Here is a 21,878-nt window from a genome sequence, read left to right as displayed (position 1 = left end):
GGAACTGCTGACACATTCCAGCCACATGAGGTCTAGCATTGTCTTGCATAGGAGGAACCCAGGGCCAACCACTCAGCATATAGTCTCACAAGGGGTCTGAGGATCTCATCTCGGTACCTAATGGCAGTCAGGCTACCTCTGGCAAGCACATGGAGGGCTGTGCGGCCCCCTAAAGAAATGCCACCCCACACCAGTACTAACCCTCTGCCAAACCGGTCATGCTGGAGGATGTTACAGGCAGCAGAACGTTCTCCACGGCATCTCCAGACCCTGTCACGTCTGTCACATGTGCTCAGTGTGAACCTGCTTTCATCTGTGAAGAGCACAGGGTACCAGTGGTGAATTTGCCAATCTTGGTGTTCTCTGGCCAATGCCAAACATCCTGCACGGTGTTGGGCTGTAAGCACAACCCCCACCTGTGGACGTCGGACCCTCATACCCACCCTCATGGAATCTGTTTATGACCGTTTGAGCAGCCACAGGCAGATTTGTGGCCCACTGGATGTCATTTTGCAGTGCTCTGGCAGTGCTCCTCCTGTCCCTCCTTGCACAAAGGCGGAGGTAGAGGTCCTGATGCTGGGTTGTTGCCCTCCTATGGCCTCCTCCATGTCTCCTGATATACTGGCCTGTCTCCTGGAAGCGCCTCCATGCTCTGGAAACTACGCTAACAGACACAGCAAACCTTCTTGCCCCAGCTCACATTGATGTGCCATCCTGGATGAGCTGCACTACATGAGCCACTTGTGTGGGCTGTAGACTCCGTCTCATGCTACCACTAGAGTGACAGCACTGCCAGCATTCAAAAGTGACCAAACCATCAGCTAGAAAACATAGGAACTGAGAAGTGGTCTGTGGTCACCACCTGCAGAACCCCACTTTATTGGGGATGTCTTGCTAACTGCCTATGCTTTCCACCTGTTGTCTATTCCATTTGCACAACAGCATGTGAAATTGATTGTCAATCAGTGTTGCTAACCTAAGTAGACAGTTTGATTTCACAGAAGTGTGATTGACTTGGAGTTACATTGTGTTGTTTAAGTGTTCCCTTTATTTTTTTGAGCAGTGTATTTTTGAATGAGGCAGAAAGGGAAAATAGTAACATAATGATTACAAGGAAAATAATTATATGATAGCCGTAGTTAAGGACTTGAATTAAGTTAAAGTTCAATCAAAATGAGAATTTGCCTAGGGTCCAGATATTACTTTATGTTAGACATGCCCTTTTTTGGAATGCAGCTGCAAAAGCCAAATGCAGATCTTAGAACATCCCCTCCCAATGTTGTGTGTCCATATTGGAAAGTTGTGTTCACAAAACACACTATGCAAGTTTCTTGTAACTTATAACAGTTATAAAATTCTCTTTGCCCCAATTTTCCAAAGCCAGGCTGTGGCCACGTTCCTGGCTATTATCCTGGATAATCGTGAAGCTAATAATAGTCCAGCTCATGAAGAAGGAGAATGGAACAGGACATTGGTCACCAACCTTTTGCCCATCCTAAAAAGCCTCCCCCCAGATATCGACCAGGAAAAACTCACCCCTGGCTTGAAGGAGGGCAGCCCTAGTCCCACCCCAATGGTGGCCTTGTTGGGGTTCACCACGGAGTTGTAATGTATGTTGCGGTGATAGCTCACCCGGATGGGCTCATCCTCATTCTGATGGATGCCATGGAAAGTATTGATGGGCTCTGGAAGGGAAAAATGGCAGCACAGGATGGGTGACCTTGGCTCTTCTGTAGGACAGGCAGGGAAACAACAACTCCACTTGCCTGGATGGAAGAATCAGGGATGCAACTGAAACAGGGAACAGGTGCCTATACCTGTGCCATACTGGTAAACCTCCACAGGTCGGTTGTACATCTCTGCCATAGCCTGCATCTCAATATGGTTGCCATGACAGTTGTTTTTCCGTTTGCGGTTAATATAAGTGGTGAAATCTTCTGTCACATAATTGGAGAAGTAGTCGGCATTCTTCATCTGAAATGAGAGATGGCCTCAGGATGAGAGGGAAGCAGACAGACTCCCAGGTGGGCAAAAGAAGCAAGAGGAGGACAATAAGCGACCAAAGGTGGTCTTGCAATATAAATCCTTGACGTTTTATCCAGTCAGTGGGAAAAAAAGGGCTCCCTTGGCTCCCCGATCACTGGAGCTCAAACAGTGGGAGTCATGTTTAAACAAGGCCACCTGTACAACCGAGTTAACCCAAAGACATGGGAATTGTTGGGGGGGAGTGGGGAGGGAAGCAGCTTCTCCTCCCGTGTACCCAAAGGAATTTTGCAGAATCGTTTCCCTTTCGATGAGATTGTGCAAGGCCAGTGCTGCCCCTATCGCTTGGAAGCCATTTACAGATGGCTGCCTGAACCTCAACCTTCAGAAGCAGCTGCTTAAGACTGAAATTTAGTCTTGACACCTTTTGATCTGTGCTAGCAAATTGGGGGTGTGGGCGTGGAGTGTGTGTGTGGGGGGAACAGGAATGCTTTGGGTTTGTTCTTAACAGTGAAATGCGGCTATGCGTTGCAGACGCAAAAAAATTTTTTAAAAAAAGGGAGGCCTTTTTTTCACTGGCTGGATAACTGAGGAGTGTAATAGCAGATACAGAGCTTCAGGTTTCAGAGAAATTCCTCTGCAGGAAAGAGGCACTTTTTCCAGAGACAGCTGCCCAGGAGCCTAACCTGATCTGCCCTGGTTCTTGCCAGGATGCCTGACAGCTGCAGTCCTGAATGTCAGACCCAGAGATGGCGGTGGAAATCTGCCCTCCACAGCACTCCCGCTCTCACTCACCAAGTAGTCCATGCAGTGCTTCCTGACCACTTCATGCATGTCTTGGTCACCGTATACCTGGTCAGCTAGGAAAAGGAAACAGGAGAGCAGCGTCAGTGCAACACCACACTTGGGGCTTCCCGAGAAAGGCCTAGAAAAAGTAGGTGCGGAAATGTAGGCCTCAATCCTTTTTTTCCTTGCATCTCTGGGAAAGAGACGAGGCGTAGAGCCACCCCATCGTCAGCAATGCCTGAAGGCCAATTTCTAAGCCTTTCTTTTCATCTTTACTCTGACCTCTTAACTAACCTTTTAAGCAATACTATTTAACAATTAGTACCCAGGTTTGCTCTTCACCCAGTCCTACACCTTGCTTTTTTTTTTTTCCTTTTGGTGTCATATCTTCCAGGCCACCAGTTTTCTGACTGTATGTAAGCTATTCAAAGATCCCGAAGAATGATCAAGAAGAGTAAAAAAAGTGAACTCTTTTGGAATCTGCAGCCAAGAAAGCCTCAACCCCAAATCTTGATATTTTTAACTGGGATGGAAATTCAGTTCCAGATTTTTTCTGAGCAAAGAAATAAGTTTTTTTATTTTTATTTATTTATGAATAGAATAGAATAGAATAGAATAGAATAGAATAGAATAGAATAGAATAGAATAGAATAGAATAGAATAGAATAGAATAGAATAGAATAGAATACTATACTTTATTGGCCAAGTGTGACTGGACACACAAGGAATTTGTCTTAGTGCATATGCTCTCAGTGTACATAAAAGAAAAGATACATCCGTCAGCAGTCGAGAATCATAAAGTATGACACTTAATGATAGTCATAGAGTACAATAGCAATCAATCATACTAGGAAAGAGTCAATATAAATTGTAAGTATACAAGCAAAAAAGTTACAGTCATAAGTGAGAGGGGATGGGTGATAAGGAGTGATGACAAGATTTAACAGTAATAGTAGTGCAGACTTCGTAATAGTTGAACAGGGTTGAGGGAATTATTTGTTTAGCAGAGTGATGGCTTTTGGGAAAAAACTGTCCTTGTATCCAGTTGTTCTGGTGTGCAATGCTCTATAATGTCGTTTTGACGGAAGGAGTTGAAACAGTTTCTGTCTGGGATGTGAGGGGTTTGTAAATATTTTCACAGCCCTCTTTTTGACTTGTGCAGTATACAGGTCCTCGATTGAAGGCAGGTTGTTAGTAGTTTTTTTTTTTTTTCAGCAGTCCTAATTACTCTCTGAAGTCTGTGTCTATCCTGTTGGGTTGCAGAACCACACCAGTTATAGAGGTGCAGATGACAGACTCAATTGTTCCTCTGTAGAACTGTATCAGCAGCTCCTTGGGCAGTTTGAGCTTTCTGAGTTGGCGCAGAAAGAACATTCTTTGTTGTGCTTTTTTGATGACGTTTTTGATGTTAGGTGTCCATTTTAGGTCATGTGATATAGTAGAACCTAGAAATTTGAAGGTCTCTACTGTTGATACGGTGTTGTCTAGTATTGTAAGAGGTAGTAGTAATGGGAGGGTTTCTTCTAAAGTCTACCACTATTTCTATGGTTTTGAGTGTGTTCAGTTCCAGATTGTTCCTGTCACACCACGAGGCAAGTTGTATAAGTTGTCTGTATGCGGGTTCATCGTTGTCTCGAATGTGACCAATCACTGTTGTGTCATCAGCAAACTAAATACAAGTTGTTTAGCAGTACAACAAATCAAAGAAGGAGGAAGTAAAAGATGCCATAAAAGACATTGGCTTCTCTCCTTCTCTTAAGTTGAAATACAAAGTCAGCAATCATTATTTGGCTTCTACAATTCAATACTTTCTTGAAGGCAAGTACTACCAATCCCATGTCTCATTTTGAAGGATTTGGTTGATCAACTTCTACAACTTCCATCAAGATTCAAATCTTCTCATGGCAGTTAAACATGGAATTAGGGGGTTTGCCTTTATAGTATGCAATTTTACTCCATCAGTACCATCTGCAACACATCTTTGTTATATGTTTCATCAGTTAAAAAACACTTGATCAGGGACATCCATTAAATTGAAAAATATTTGTTTCCTCTTTCTTCTAGTACTAGTTTCCCCCTTTTGCCATAACTTTACCCTTCTACGTGCAGTTCAAAAATAAGTCAAACTAAATCTTTCACTGAGTAATCTAGCAATCAAAACCCGAAAGCTCTGGTTCCATTCTTCATCAACTAAAACCACAATGAAAGAACAAATGAAACCGTAATGAAACTGATAAGAGGTGCTGAAAAGACAACGAAAAGCAAGACAAAGCAGCTTTCCCATCTTAAAATGGAAGCCTCTGCAGGTTAGATGGAGATAATTCCAGAGACAAGTGAGGAAAAAGCTTATTGATGCAAAGTTCAGGAGGATCACGAAAATGAGAGGCAGGCAAAGGAATATTTCTGGAAAATAAATAAGGTTGACTGCACCATAGTGTATCAAAGAAGCATTTACAGAGAAGTGCTAACACTTCTTCCTATTTTGAGTTGTTTAAACAGTTTCTGTTTCCTTGTCCTGCTGCAACTGACATAACAGAATTTAATTAAATTAGTGAATTAACTTAATTCAATCAGTAGCACTAGATTTGTGAAAGTCGATCTCATTCAGACTGTTTAAAAAAAAAAAAGATTCCAAGTTCTGTTCTTATCAAAGCACAAATCCAAAGAAAATGGGAAATGGGATCCCAAACAGAGAGGAATTCCTTGAGAATCCAATTAAACACAGCAAAATCAGTGTGAGGGATTTCTTTGTTGAGCTATATGTCCTTTTGGATCATACCCTACAATTGTTGGTGCAAATGGTGGCAATATGGTCTTGTTCTTCAGTCAGTTGTGAGATGGGCCGAAGAGGTGAGAAGAGAGACCACGAGGGCCTTCAAATAAAAAAATAATTTTATGTTTATAGTTTTGCAAAAGAAAAAAAAAAGTTGGGCTTGAAAACTTCTATGTCTTGAAGCTCATTTCAGAGGGGCAATCTTGGCGCAGGGCCCTTGGGCAAACTGTAAAATGGAGTCCCTTGCACTCTTTGCAGACCACCCTCTCATTCCCTACAGGGGACAGAAGGAACTACAGGTATCCTTGACTTAACAATTGCAATTGAGGCAGGAGTTACAGTTGTATAACTTGTGCCAGTCATTAAGTGGGCCACCCATCTGTTTGTACCTGATTTTACAACCTTTTTTCTGGCGGTGAAGAGAAACACTGCAGTCATTAAAGCAAATGTCATGGTGGAAAAGTGAACCCACTTACTGCAATGTTGGGTGCTTGTATGTTTGTTTTGCTGGAAATTGCAGTCCCATGACACTGCAAACAGCTATAAATGTGAGTTGGTTGCTGAGCACCAAAATACGATCATCTGTCTGTGTGTTTGTGTGTGTGTATAGACATCAGAACTTCAAATCTGGGTGGCAAATATCCCTGGGGGAATGGTGTGTTGTAACTCTGAACGGTTGCTAAGCGATGGTTGTAAGTTGAAGACTACCTGTAGTAAGGAGATACCCTCAACCACACAGGCACTACTTTGCTGCAGACTTTTTCCAGATGTGTTTAATTACAACTCTCATTAACAACTCTGATCAATGACTGTGGGAGGATTAGTGCAACAGTCTGACCTTGGTGGAAAGCAAAGCTTAGGTGACAATACAGTGTGTTAGAGCTTGTAAGCTGCTGTAGCAGTGATGAGGGAGAATTTTGCATCTTTCCATTCAGTGGAGCTAGCATGGCAGGGGAAGAACCAGGGGAGCGGAGGAAGCAAATTTTAAAAAGCAGAAAAAACTGCACGACCGACTTTCTAGGATAAAACCTATGGACCCCTTCCTTAATGGCATCAGGTTCCACCATGCCTGCTTCCTGCTTCTACCTAAATCCTTGTAAGCCACAATCCCTCCCATTTTCTGCACTATGCCTTCTGCCTTCCCTGGTAGCTTCTCTTCCTGCCTTCACAACCACCTAGCAGATCTGCCATTGCTTCAGGCATAAACAAGACTCTTTGTGCAACTCCTCTGAAGCTGTCAGGAACCACAACATCCTCATGGGGTATATCTGGAGCAAACAGCAACAACCCCCCACCCCCATTTGAAAGGCACATCAATGAGAGTAAAGCAGCAGGTTCTTGTTATTCTTGGGCGGGTTCTTTTGAGGAGGTTTAAATAAAAGTTACACTTCTTCCACAAACACAACTGCAAACTAAATTTAAGTCATTCAGAGAGCCAATCCTTATTGAAATGCTTAGCTCTGACCCGTTTTCGGAGGAGAATGGGACAACAGCTCCTAGTTACTTAAGGTAGCTTCATCTGAGAAGTCAATTGATGGACTAGCCAGCTTTCCAGCACCAAACGTTCTCCCTTTGTATTTTTTTTTTTAAATTATGTTATTGACTGGTTTACATTGTGAACTGCAGTGTGTCACTTGGGAGTTGGGTAGCATCAAAATTGAAGTAAATGAATACATACATAGGGAGCTACTGGTGGTCCTCATTTAGCGACAACTGGGAGCAGCAAGTTGGTCGTTCAGCAAGCCAGTCACTAAGTGACTGTGACTGAGACCTTATTTCAATTTTCCTTTGATTTGCAGACCTGCAAAGTCTGTAAAGTTACTTTTTCATCATTGTTGTAACTGTGAACGGTTGCTAAACAAGGCAGTTGCTAAATGAGGACTCCTTGTACAATGCTCAGGGGGGCGGGGGAAACCTGGCCTGCCACAAGACTGCACAGATTCAGAATTTAGCCAGGCAGGAAAGCAGGAATAGCCAGGGGAATGGCACATCGCATGACATTAACATGGTGTTACTGAAGGAAACCTATCCTCAAAGCCACCCTATGCCAGTGATGTTCTGGAACTTTCTGTACAGTGGAAGAGAGAGGAAACAGGAGCTATTAGATGTGTTGTCTCTCAAGGATTAGACACACCCGGTCTCATTAGAGCTGTATTCACCTAAGCTCATTCTAGTACCATCCCCTCATCAGGTAGCAGTGTCAAAGCAACAGTCAAAATGATATTGCTCAAAAATATTTTGGCGGGCTGCTGCACACTGCATCATGGGAACAAGTGACTCATTGCTACCCCCCCATGTAAACAAGGATGTGGTTTCTGATGTGGAGAAGTAAAGCCAGCAGTTCCAGCAAATCACATGGGGTATGGGCTTTTCTCCGAAACTGGGGTTGCGGTTAGCTAAGCTTCGGTTTTGTTGGTAAATGTGCATACTACACACAGATGCACCAACTACGGGTTAGAAATAGAAGATACAGGTATCACTGGGACTTTGGATCTCTACACTATCTTCCAGGCCATGACTGTGTGGGCTTTTTTTTAAAAAAAGAGGCCTCTGTGATGCTATTCCCTCAGCCAGGCCATTAAAGCAGAGGAGGAAAGGCTGTAGAAAATAAAGAGAAATGTTAAGGATAAAAATGTGACAGCAAAAGTGCTGAAGAACAAAATCTTATTTTATATGTTCCTTTTTCAGTTTTTTTACTTTTACCTCAAGAACTGATCTTTTTCTAGAGAAAACTGTTGGAATAGACAATTGCGTAAATGAAACACTTCACCAAGCATTCCCCAATATAAGCTACGTTATCTGCAGATACCAAGAATATCTTTCTAACCCCAAACATTTTTTTTAACATAGAAGGCAGCCCTTCCCTAAATCCTGAGGTCCTGGACTTCAACTCCCATCATTCCAACCAGCAATAATATCCCAGTAAAACAAATGTGTATCAAGGGCACAAGGGTGAAGAAGTCCAAGCTTTACAATAAGGTTGACCACAACCCCATAGTATTGTTGCCTCTCTTATCTGCACTTTCAAAACGGTTGAAATTCAGAGAATTTCAGGAGTAGCGCTGCTGATTCAGTGCGTGTGCAAAACTGATCAAGATGCTCCTCAGTCCTGATTAGTTGACATTGCCACACACTTGCGTTATTTTTTGAAAGACCTGGAAAGAAGCAGTTAAGTGCTAACATGATCTGCTCACATCTTTTTCAACCAAGTGCTAACAAGCTGATCCATCTTGCTTAATAATTCCTTGAGAACACCTGGCAGCGCAACCGGTACTGATGAAACTGTCCTTTAAGGCTAACTGATCAGTAGCCAAGTCACCAGGCTGTGGATGTCTCAAGGAAATTGATGTCAAAGCTAGTCACATCAACGTTAAGTCCTGCAAGCTCAAGCCATCTTTTGATCACAAGATTCTGAATATTGTCTTACGATGTTCAGGGATGTGAGCTCTTGTTTTGCCATCAAACAGGGTTATTTGCACATGAGCACAAATGGTCCAGGGGAAACCCCACAGATTTATAATCAGAAATACTTCTTTTGAAAAAATCAAGGGGGAAAACCCCCAAAGCATTCCAGTGAAGGCCAGAGGTAGAATGAAGAATGCAGACTTGGAGGTCATATAATAAAGAGGAAGAAGTTGAAGAAACTTTCCTGATCAGAAATAATGGGCGCTCCATTTCTGTGTCTCCTTTTCTCTTGCAGCATTGTCTTATCAGAATCTATTTTTTTCTGGGTAGAATTAAATTACATTAAAATGGGAAGCAGAGGCAAGTGACTAATCTCCAGAAAATCAACTACAATACAATTCAAAGAAACTCTATGCTCTTTGGGCTCTAAAAATTATCAGCCTACATCAAAAAATTCCCCCACACATCTAAAAACAAATTAAGCAAGGTGTTAGATTTAAAAGAGAGACTATCTGCACTAGATAAAGCCCAGGAAAGGTTGTTTTGCAGTGAATTAGCTAGTAGATAAATTAAGAGTACATCAGTACAGTAAATCATTGCTTTCTTGAAAAGCTCTTTCCCTCCCTGGATTGACTGATTTATATGAACAAACAAACTAAACTATTTCAAGAATCAAGTTGAACCATTCAGAGAACCCATTTTACTTCCTTTAATTATCCAGGTGATAAAAGAAACCCCCAAACCTGAGGTTAGGGAGTCAAGTTCTATCTCATTCAAGGAACCAAGTTATCTTTATCAATAAATCCTGTGTCATTCCCCTTCCCCATTCAATAAAGGCTGAGGCCAAAGGTTGCCAGTAAAACTTATGTGGCTTTGCTTGGGGGGAAAAAAAGTCCACCAATTATTAATTGATTGATTGAATTGACTAAAATTGGGGTTGAGTCTCAGCAGTTTATAACAAACAAAACATATGATAAAATCAAATAATGGAACCATATTATTGTTATAATAAACTATAAAAATGCAGCACCCCAAGAAGATGCAAAAGAATTCAATCTTCAAAATTATCCTGAGAGATTCCAGGCAAAGTCTGGCATCCTTCTACTTTTTGCATTTCTACTCAAAAGTTGCAGAAGTAGATCTGGCAAGAACTTCCGAATTTGAGGCTACAGTATGTAAAAGCAATTGCACAAATTTATCATTGGAAGGTACTCCTTGTGAACAGCATCATCAGAAAGACCGTAGATTGTGAGGATTGTTTTCCATGGATCAGACACAGCACAGAAGATAACTGTACAAAATGTTTTACTGTAGCACACAACTTTCTCAACAATAGGCTGCTGTTTAACTCCACCCTCCTAAGTTTTGCAAGTTGAGTAGCCACACAAATAAGACCATGTAACAAATAAAAGTCTTAAAGCTTATAAAGGATTCAACCTTTGTCTCCCCCCAAAAGTTATTGCCCCTGTTGGGATTAGGTGCAACCCCAGGATAGCTACGCCTCTTCTGGCTGCTACCAAGCTCCAGGCAGGAAACAGGCCACAGGCTGCTTATTGCAGTTTGTGGTCTTGGCATTTGACTGATAGTTTTCTTACTTGCCTATAATCATTATATATTTCCCAGACTGTACTTCCCGCTTCCTTGTCTGCTTGTTGTCTTCTAATCCCCTTTTCCTACATACCCACACTTTGGTAGGTTGGGGGATAGATGAGGTGGAAGTTGTGTATGAGCATTGGCATGTTCCTAAAAATGCCAAGGTGTGGCTCAATTAGCTTGACATCTGAATCCTTGTGAGTAAACTGGAGCGGGGAAATAGGTGGGTGGAAGGAAGGAAGGAAGGAAGGAAGGAAGGAAGGAAGGAGGGAGGGAGGGAGGGAGGGAGGAAGGAAGGAAGGAAGGAAGGAAGGAAGGAAGGAAGGAAGGAAGGAAGGAAGGAAGGAAGGAAGGAATGGGTAGATGAGCCTATCTCCTTCAAGGTTCTGGAGCCTGTAAACTTTTATTGCTCTTTGGGAGCAAGCCTGGGCTTAGCCTGAGGGATGTGGGGAGTGGGAAGCATTTTTGCCTTATTGTAGCTGCTTTCCCCAAATGGAGACAGCCACCTCATCATCATTCCTTCACACAAATACAGCAGGCCTTGCTTAAACTATGCACTGTAAACTCCCAATCCTTCGGCATCATTTCAATTGGGTCCCTTTGTTTCAATCCACCACATCCATATTCAGTCAGCTATCCTTTTTTTCCCTCTTTGTTCCAGTCTTCTGTAGTCAAGCAACCTGGGCCCGCTGAAGGAAGGACACCACTGACAGAAGATGCAAAATTGCTTCAGGAGTGAAACTATATTGGATGTCCTTGCCTAGTCTGCCACCTTCCAAGTATGTCCTAGTTTCACCTCCAGAACTGCCAGCTACCACAACCATTGGAGAAGGCTGATCCTCCTGTAGGTTGATCCAGGGTATAATATTGTATGCTCTTCTAGAACCATTGTTGGCCAACGTGTTTAAAAGGTACCCAATGGGAAGAGCACTTTAATTTCATACCCCTCAACTGAAAACCCTACAGCAGGGAAGAAAATATTTCAGCAAGAAGGTTGAAACAGTCCACCAAATGCTCCTGCTTGAAGGCTTCAAAATAAATATCGGTACACCTGTTTCTTGATCTCTGTGCAAGAGTCTTAAGGGGATTACCAGTTCAAGGCCAAAAACATGTTTTAATACTACTCTCTAATATCAGGCTCAACCCGCATTTTGAGAGCATCTACTCGGGAGGAAGGCTTGAGTATGCTTTTTGTACTACAGCCAATTACAGAGACACAGATGATGAAATGGGCTGTATTCTAACATTTTCTTGAACTAATGTCATACAATGAGAAAAAACTGATTCATGCTACAAAAATATAAATTTTATAGGGCCACTTGGTTGTTCTTTATGTGGCAACATGTCTCACCCTTGAAATGGTTAAAACAATTGCAGCTCCATGACATGACATTAATTTCTGACATCCAGGAAGATGACACTTTTTCACTTTCCTGTTTTTTGACAAACACACACAAAGAGATCCTATCATCCTTTCCACTTACCCTATCCTGCCCAGAGTTGCGTGCACATGCCTCTCTCTCTCTCTCTCTCTCTCTCTCTCTCTGTGTGTGTGTGTGTGTGTGGTTCCTAAGTCATATTTTCCTGTCTACACATTCTTAAACATGGTCACGTTTCGCTTCTCGTGCAGCTGTGAATAAAGAGCCACTTCAGAGAGAGTAAATGAAACTGAATGAAGCTGGGGAAACTAACAAGGGTTTTATCCAATCTCTGAAAAGAAAGGGGAAAAAAAAAAGACAATTTGGAGGTTTGGCTCTGTAATCGTGTCTCCATAAAGGTGATTATGAAATTTTTCAGGATTTGGGATGAGAGAGAGGTAATATTGTAGATGATGATATTCAGAATTCTCAGCCATTGTGGCCATATCTAGAACTCAAGCTGGAAAAGTTGACTTCAGCATTACTGGGCAGGCTGGTTTTGTTCCAGTTTTAAATCTCCCTACTTCTACTACATGGCAAGTAAGAACTTCAAATAATAAGGTCCACAAATGTCTCCAATAAAATAGTAATGTACACACATTCCAAGTTGGAGATTCCCTATAATATCCTTATTTCATCAGTGAGATTTCCCCACCAATTTTCTGCCTGTTTCTTGTTTTTAAAAAAACCCCACTGTTTTACATAAACATTCTGGGTGAAAAAAACAGAACAAAGCAGAGCATTTATTGTCAATAAGCTATAGGGGCTTCCATGCTAATTAAAAAAAAAATAGTGCGTAGGAGTTAAAATATACAACAAAAGGGGAACCTAACTTTACACTAAAGAACCTAAGGTGGGAAACCTGAGAGTATTTTGACAGAAACTGAAACTATTGGTTGCAGTCAACTAAGCTCTTTGAGCATGAGATTCCCACAGTTCCTCCCACACGGGTGGCCTCTGCTATAAGATGGGAAGGGAGCGGACAGGACAGGCAATCCAAGTGGGCTGCAGGCAGCCACGTCATGGCCTCCTCATAATGACGGCAACATAGCGTCAGTAAGCAAAGGACACCTGATTTAATCTGTGCCTCAAGGTTTTGAGCTCTGTTCTTGTTTAGTTTTCTTTGTACTATCTCCTTTTCAGTTCTTTGCCAAGGACGTTGGGAGATTATTGCTCCTTTAAAGATTTCAAATAGTAGTGCTGCTGGAAATTCCTATACAGTAGTCCTCGGCTTACAAACGTTCATTTAGTCACCATTTGAAGTTATAACGGCAGTGAAAAAAACAATTTGCTACCGTTTTTCACATCTATTGTCAAGACTGACTCGAACTTTCATCTATATTCTGCTTTGCTTGCAGCTTGACCAAAGAATGGGTGTGTGTGTGTGTGTGTGTGGATTGGAATGCAAGGGAGAGGGGGGTGGCTTCCCAGAATTGTTGGTTCCTGTATGCCGGCTCCCCTCTCCTCAAGGGAACCCAGAGTCAATGCCACAGCGTGATCGGCTGCTTCTCAAAACAAATGGATAGAAGTGATTGGTGGACATGATGTAGGTGAAATGAATTATGTGTGTGTTCGCATGGGAAGCTCAGAGCTGGTTTCGCTGCTTTTGTGCCAATGTGGAATTTATTCAGTAAAGTTCATACTCTTGGTAAAACAATGTCCAATGAGTTTCTTTTTCTGCATTTGCCAACTGGACAGTTGTCACTTATGGCCACTGTAGCACCCCCCATGGTAACAGGATCAAAATTCAGATGCTTGGCAACTGGCATATATTTATGACAGTTGCACTGTTCTGGGGTCATTTGTACTATTTGTAACTTCCCAGCTGGCTTCATGCAAAGTCAATGAGGGAAGCCAGATTCGCCTAACAACCACATCGTTCACTTAATTGCAGTGATTGGTTTAAAATTCTGGCAAGAAAGGTCATAAAATGGGACAAAACTCACTCAACAACTGCCTTGCTTACAAATGGAAATTCTGCGCTCACTTGTGGTTGTAAGTTGAGGATTTCCTATGCTGGAGAAGAATTTTCATCTTTTACCTCATCACTCATGAACCAGGACAAGTGGCATAATGCTTGAACGCTACAACTGCCCCTGCTCTGGTGAGCAGTGCACTGCATAGATGCACCAGTTTCATAAAAGGTGTTAAATCCCACAGACTTTTCTTTTTAATTTGCAAGATAAATTAATTAAAAAGGTATGTAGAAACTATAAGAATGGTCTATGGTGGTATTGTCTGTTCTGAGAAAGGTATGGCTGTTCCATTTGCTCTACATGGATGTTGTTGGATCTCTCCGTTTTGGAGAGATAGATGTGAATTTAACTAAAGTTACACATTTCATCTGTTTCTGTGAATCCTGTCCAGCTGAGAATATAATTTTAGCTGCTCTGTTTTAGTGGTCAATATCTGTTAAGCCAAAATGGATTCCAAAGGTGCCTGAAAAACCCAGGAGAAAAGCAAAAATATCAAAAATAATCAGAAAGGGGAGTAAAAAGGTCCATTATAGCTAGGAAAGGATCTTTAAAAAGAGCCTGGGTAAAGGACCAGTTTTAGAGACTAATCAGTTAAAATCTGATGTTTGCAAAAATAATAATGGAGTTAAGCAAAATAAGCCTCACCAAATAAAAAGAACTTCCAACAGACAATCAAACAGACATGTCAGTGGTGTCAAACTCGCGGGCCAGATGCGTCATCTGCTGGCCCCACTACCTGTCCAGTTTAGCGAAGGGGAAAAATGTCCCAATACATCACGTGATGCTGCCATGACGACACGAGTTTGACACTCCTGGACTACATCATTGATCATGAAAAGCCAAAGAGATGTTCTTCGAGTATGGTTTAACTATTGTAAGATTTCTTGAAAATCAATCTCCTTTGGATGTTTAAAAGGTATCCCCTAAAGGTAAGGACTAAATGGAAGACAGATATCCTCAATATGTTTATTTTAATTGGTTCCAAAATTCCATCTTGCCTGATATAGTCTCAGGAGTCAAACTGGAAAACTTCGGTGCTTATTCACATATCAAACAAATATCTATTGAAGGATAGAATCTTTCTGCCCTGAACAGAAAGCTTTCTTGACTACATTCTGGTCCTGGACAGCAATTTTTCAAGTAGAGCCTCGACCGAAAAGATCAGCTGAGGAATTGTTTAATTTAAAAACAGATATCTCTTGGGGAATCTTGAGTAGACACAACTGTGAGATGAGGGAATGTAAACAATGCAATGATTAAATAGGAATTATAGCAGTGGAGAAATTGCACCAGGAAGAAAAGCTTAAAAGAAAGACCCTAGGAGAAGGTTGAGGGTTACAGGAGCTACTACATCAAAAACAAATGTTGGTGTTGCAAAAGCAACTTGAGTCAAACGAAGTACACAGAAAGGGTTTTGATATAGATGCAAACTGGCTTGAAATGAGGCACACAGATAACAGCAGCTTGGGAAGTGATTGAGAGAAAAAAAATATCAAGTGAAACTGTAGACACTGTGTCCAGCAAAGTTCAATGATAGTATACTGAGTCAATTCAAAGATGAACTTATATGCCTTTGGATTCCAGAAGGGAGCAACCCTCTGTTCAAACTAGTTAATCCAGAATGATACCAGGTTGCATTGCTACCAGTTAGAAGATCAGCAGTGAACTTTCCCCGCTTGCATCATATAAGGTATAACAAAAATACAGGTAGTCCTCAATTTACAACCACAATTGAGCCCAACATTTACATTGTTAAGTGAGGAATTTGTTAAGCGAGATTTGCCCCATTTTACAATTTTTCTCACCACATTTGTTAAGCGAATTGCTGCAGTTCTTAAATTAGTAACACGGTTGTTAAGTGAATCTAGTTGACTTTGTTCGTCAGAAGGTCACAGAAGATGACATGACCCCGGGACACTGCAACCATCACAGATGTGAGTCAGTTGTCAAGCATCTGAATGTAAATCACATGACCAGGGGGATGCTGCAATGGTCATGAGTGTGAAAAATGGTCCCGAGTCACTTTTTTCAGTGCCATTGTAACTTCGAACAGTTACTAAATCAACTGTTGTAAGTTGAGGGTTACCCAGATATAATTCCATCCTGCGAGCCGCAATTCCCATTCCACAATTTTGCCAGTTAAAAACCATCTCTTTGAACATAGCTGGTTGGAAACCTTGCATCTGTAGTAAGGGCTTGATGGAATTAGTCTCCAAATTTGATGGGATTGCACTTCAAGAAACTTCGTTTGTAATTAAAGGAGATAATCTGTCACCAGGAGATAACACATGGCTTAAACCCGCTTTGAAAATCAAAGATAAGAGTAGAGCAATAGGTGGTCTGTCAATATTTGTTAAAGAAGACATAGGATTGTCAAGTAAATTGTGGTCAATATTGACATGCCCTGGAATTGAATAGGTCTTAATTTAAAATCCCCAAGTGTAATTGAAATCCTGGCAAATAATATTCCTCCAGTAAACTATCCGTACAATTCTGCAGTTAATCTACTTCCTGTTTAGAAAATTGATGGAAGAAATAGTTTACCTATATGTGCTAATCATTATATCAAATGACTTTACTGCCAGAACAGACTATCTCCCTTAAAATTGGTAGACTAATGGAATTTTCCAATGTATACCTAAGCAAAATAGGACATTTGTTTTCTGGCATCTCAGTTCGTACTAGAGCAGAGAGCAATCGCTAACTGATATCTACACAATTGTTCCTAGAATCTGATCTAACGCCCAATATCTCTATCTGACAGACGGATATTACAAAATTTGAACTGAGTATATGAGAAAAGATTAAAATGGCAGCAAATGAGCTTGTTAAAAGTTAAAACCTTTCTGACCTCAGAGGCAGGAGGAGCATCCGGGCAGTACTGTGCGTTCTACAGATTCAAACTTTGACATTGTACTACCTGCTTATCAGTCTATCTGTTCTCTCATTGGACTTTTTATTAATAACATAGGTCAGATTTAATTACATAATGAACTCAAAATCTATATAGCTTGGTATCAAGCCCAGAGATCTGAGCATGCATGCAAGGAAAGCAATGAGAAAAGTGCAAAGGCTTTAAACTTAGGCCAGATCTTAGACAAGAGTATAATAAAAGTTCTAATCCCAAAGCTTTTGCTTATTGAAAATGTTTAAACAGTTTTAAAAGGAGAATATATAAGTAAAAATCCAACATGTTTTTTGTTGGATTATGATTTTTATGCTGAGTTGTTCAGGAAATGCAAGTTTTTCCTTCAAGAAAATACTTTTCGGGAGGTTTGTTTTTAATATACATCCATATTATGTGTGAATAGTGTTGGTTCTGAGCATCATTCATATTAATCCAATTTACCACAATATTAGTATTCTTTCTCACAATCAAGTGTAAGTAATCCTCATTGTTGATTTACACAAATAGTCTTCATTTATTATATGGAAAATAAAAAATCTAACATAGTCAGTAAAAATAATAAAGCTGTGCGAAAGTTTGACCAGTTTGTTCACCCACATAAATAATACAGGGTGCACTCCCCAAGAATGGAAGCTTAGTATACCGGTAGTAGTATCATTGTTTAACATAGGTAATCAAGTGGACCTCAGAAATTATAGACCAATTTCTCTGATATTTCAGCAAAAAAAATATACAAAGTTCCTCCTTCGGAAATTGATGGATTGACTGGGCAGAGTAAAATTCCATTTTAGCAGAAGAGCAGCCTGTTTTAGTCAAGGACAATCAATCATCAATAATCTTATCCCATCTACTAACAAAACTATGTCAAGGATGCATATGAGCCCTGGGTTAAATCTACGGTTTACAGGCAGGATTTCCATATACCAATAGTTTTGGATAGAAGATTAAATATTCTGTTAAATGCCAACAATTAGCCATAATCCAGGTGAGGTTATGTAAAGAATCAAGAAAGTTTAATATGAAAGTTTAGGCTGAACAATGACTTAGCAATTAATTGCATGATTAATGAAGTGGTGGCTTTCTGCAGGAAAAAAAAGCAATATAAGTGGTTTTTAAATTCCCATAGAGTAGAATAGGTTGGATCTTTTCTTTACATGGGTATAGGTTTTTTTTCCATCTGTAGGACCCTGCATTGCTTAGAGAGGAATGAACTGAAGGCAAAAAATATTCCAATTTTGAACAAGTTCTTGATAACTAAGCGAACTGAAAATGTTCAGCGTTGTTTTTTATGTTTGATCTTAGGATTGTCAAGAGTTTCCACAGCACATATCATCAATATAGTACAGTAGATATACTGTACATATAATCCATTTTAGATATAAATAGTAATGTTGTTTTAAGATATATATTTAATTATTGGATCAAATAAACTCCAATGGAGTGAAGAGTAAGCTTCCTAAAATTTTCTAAATGAGCAGATGGTTCAAATTCCCTGACAAGTTCTGATTATGGAAATTTCCAAAACTGTCGTTACACTATGGTTGTAGAGACTTTAAGTACACCCAGCGCAAATGTAAGAAACATTTTCAGACCAAGAACATCTGATGTTAGAGGACAGAGGGTCATAGCAGCTCACTCAATTACATACTCAATAAAATAGCTAGTAAGAATTAAATCCTGATTTCAAGAAGAAAAATATCTGCCTTTTCCAATGAAAGGGGTTGTAGCCTTTCTTGTCTCAGATTTGAGCGACTGGTTGATTGAACCGGGCAGATTCTGAAGTATCTCAGTGCAAGACAGACTTTGTGTATTGGAGGGCAGATGAAATAGAAGAGCTGATATGTTACCTACTGGAATGCTGCCGGGTGCTAAATATAGGGATCACTATTGATTTCCATTCCTTGATGATATGAGGAATTGGAATGTTGAAAGTAAGCTGAAATACTTCTTATAAGATATTTACAACTTGTGACACAGCAGGATGCTTTTCATGCTATTAGAGCAGCTAGATTAAAGGAAAAAGGGACCCACCCAATACTGCAAATTATGTAATGCCTATATCTTGCAGGATTTTTACTAGGACTATTAAAAGTTCTACTCTATATTCTTAATCCTTTTAAAGTATTAAATCATATAGGTTAAAAGAATTAGATCTAAATTTCAACAGTTGTAATTTATTAGTTTTAGATATAAATTATATAATTATATTATTTCTTTGTATATGAAACAAAGAAGATGAGTTATCCCAGGATGACTCCATATGTGAACGTAACTACACGGACATTATTCGAATCATACCGTCTATATATTTTGCAAGCAAAAATGGGGAACTCTACTCAACCAACAAAAGCAAGACTTGGAGCTGATTGTGGCTCAGTTCACAATCCTGCAAAATTCCAACTAATGAAAGCAAACACAACAATCAAGCTAACAGTACATAATCTCATCAACATTTCACATAATGTAACAATGATAAAGGGTAGATTTAATGGATTAGATTTGATCAACAGAAAGTCTGAAGAACTCTCAATTGAAATTTTTGATATTGAAGATCAAGCGCTTTATTCCATGTTGTACAAACCAGAAGGTGGCAAAATGATGGTCTACTGTTATAATAAAAATAGGTGAACAAAGGTTTTAAGCAGAAGGCAACAACAAAAGAAAATGCATCCAACTGAACATCAGATTCCAAAGACCAATGAAGAGATAGGGAGCTATATTTAAATAAGCAACACCCTATAGACAATACTTTAAAGAAAAATAGTGAAAAGTAAGGAAAATGTTACACAAAAGTAAGCATAATATGGCAATCACCCATTGGAGTTTAAAAAAAATAAAGGGAGGAGATAACAAAAATAAAGGGGAAACTATACAAGCCCCCCCGCCCTTCAAACGAATGTAAAACCAGATATTTCAGAAAATAAATTTAAGAGAATCCTAGAAAATACTACTAAAAATAAAGATAAAGGGGTTGAGGAAATACCAGCAGAATGTTTTAAAGCCTTGGAAGATGACAGCAATAACAATTTGTAAGCAGATATGGAAAACATAGTATAGTCTAAACAGATGGAAAAATATTAATTTATATTAGCTTTCATATTAACCTTCTAGAAGACTGTGAAGACCTGGTTCTTTGCTCAGGCACCGGGCCAGAAGCAAACCCAGTAAAAGGAAATGTAGAATTAATAAGGCATTATGGGGGGTGGGGTTGAGATGCATGGTGTTGTTGTGGGGTGCTGTTGGTTATGTTTATTGTGTTCCTATTGAATGTCATTGTGAGCCATATATGTTTTCTAAACGAATAAATATATTTCAATACAAAAAAGAGCAATACTAATGAATGCTCAAACAATTAAACAATTGCATTTATTTCATATGCTCGAAATATTGCTGCCCAAAGAGCAAGAATACATTAAATGGAGGCCATCAGAGCTACAATGGATTAAAAGATAGAATGGGATAAATATCTAAATATTTTTGAGATAAATATCTCAAAGAAGATATTTATTTTTGCTTTCTTAATCATACAAAGACCTCTTACATCACAGACCACAAGTAAGTGTGGGCAGACATTCAAAACAAGGGTGTACCAGACCACCTACTCCTAACATTAAAGAATCAAGTTAATGAAACCACTTTCATGTAGGAAGTGAGGAAAATTTAAGAAATTTCTTATGAAGAAGAAATAAGAGGGTAAAGGTCACTCTGATATACTGCATTAAAAAAATCCCTGAGATAATGTCAACTGCTAGTGTCAAGTCAACAAAAGTAGATATGGATGCAGTAAGAGACTTTTATATTCCTGGCCTCAAAAATCCACAAAAAAGTTAATTTAAAACATAAAATAAAGACTGACAAAGAGCAGGCTAAACCCTTCCCAGTTGTAAATCTGGCTATGATAGTTGGATCAAAGGGATGAATGAATATCAATTCTGTTAAACTGTAGTACTGGAGAAAATAGTTCAGAGTATCTTGGACAAATAATTTAATATCATGTGAAGTAAAAACAGACAACCCAGTAGGTACCAACAATGAAGTTAAAGCTTAAGTATTTTGGAAATATAATCCAGAAGGAAGACCCTGACACTTGGAAAAATCGAAAACTATATGGAAAAAGAGGTTGATAATCATTGATTTTACAAGCATGCACCTACAGTACTAGTCCCCAAGAAACTGTTGTTGATAAATAATTTTGGCAAACTTGTCCATTGGCTCACAGAGTTGGTAACTACAAAAGCTGTACCCACACATAACAATCAAATCATGAAAACTGAGAGTCCATCTAATAAGAAGCTCCCTGAGAGGACATTACCAAGAAAGCAATATTAAAGAAACATATTCAGATACAGGAAAGGGTGTGTATGGCATCAGGAGACAATTTTGTAATGAGACTAAACTTTTTCCCAACAATCAAGAGTCAGAGCAGGCATAGTGATGATGTAACATCACTAACTAAAGGAGTTTCAGATTCACCATTCACATTTTTAGGAGGGTTTAGGGATTTAGCCTTAGATGTGGCAAACTTGTTGGAGGCTTACACTGTGTGCATATAAACTTTCTGCCCAAAATTGGAGACAATCTGCACTGCTGTTGTCTTCTCAGAAGTATGGAGAGCTAAATATTGGTTGCCTGTTGTGTATATAACCACATATATTCCATAAAACAACGTTTTCTTGGTACACATATATCTGTACTGATATGCATACACAACTATTTACAAAACAGCTTGGATTCTAAATTTAAAACAATATAGGTAGTCCTTGACTTACGATCACAATTGAGCTCCACATTTCTGTTGTTAAGTGAAACATTTGTTAAGTGAATTTTGCCTCCTTTTATAACCTTTCTTGCCACAGCTGTTAAGTAAATCACTGCAGCTGTTAAGTTAGTAACACAATTGTTAACTGAATCTGGCTTCCCCGTTGATTTTGATTGTCAAAAGATTGTAAAAGGTGACCACATGACCTGGGACACAGCAACAGTCATAAGCATGAACCAGTTGCCAAGCATGTGAATTTTGATCACATGATCATGGG

At 39.7% G+C, this 21,878-nt stretch overlaps 1 protein-coding gene across 3 annotated transcripts in view; it reads right to left on the bottom strand.

Moving 5' to 3' along the window:
- The window catches only part of OTUD5 (OTU deubiquitinase 5), a 61,663-nt gene that overhangs the window by 6,226 nt on the left and 33,559 nt on the right, over nucleotides 1-21,878 (bottom strand). For all 3 annotated transcript variants that reach the window (XM_026711325.2, XM_026711324.2, XM_087925686.1), the window contains exons 3-5: nucleotides 2,779-2,843; nucleotides 1,818-1,974; nucleotides 1,537-1,685 (exon numbers count right to left, since the gene is read on the bottom strand). In XM_026711325.2, coding sequence (XP_026567110.1) covers nucleotides 1,537-1,685; nucleotides 1,818-1,974; nucleotides 2,779-2,843 — 371 coding nt within the window. The remainder of the gene's footprint in view (nucleotides 1-1,536; nucleotides 1,686-1,817; nucleotides 1,975-2,778; nucleotides 2,844-21,878) is intronic.

This window comes from Pseudonaja textilis, chromosome 2 (genome assembly GCF_049901715.1).
Source record: "Pseudonaja textilis isolate UNSWEBS1 chromosome 2, rPseTex1.2, whole genome shotgun sequence".
NCBI classification, from domain to species: domain Eukaryota; kingdom Metazoa; phylum Chordata; class Lepidosauria; order Squamata; family Elapidae; genus Pseudonaja; species Pseudonaja textilis.
Note: the sequence above shows the minus strand (reverse complement) of the source record. Positions and strands in the feature narration are given on the sequence as shown.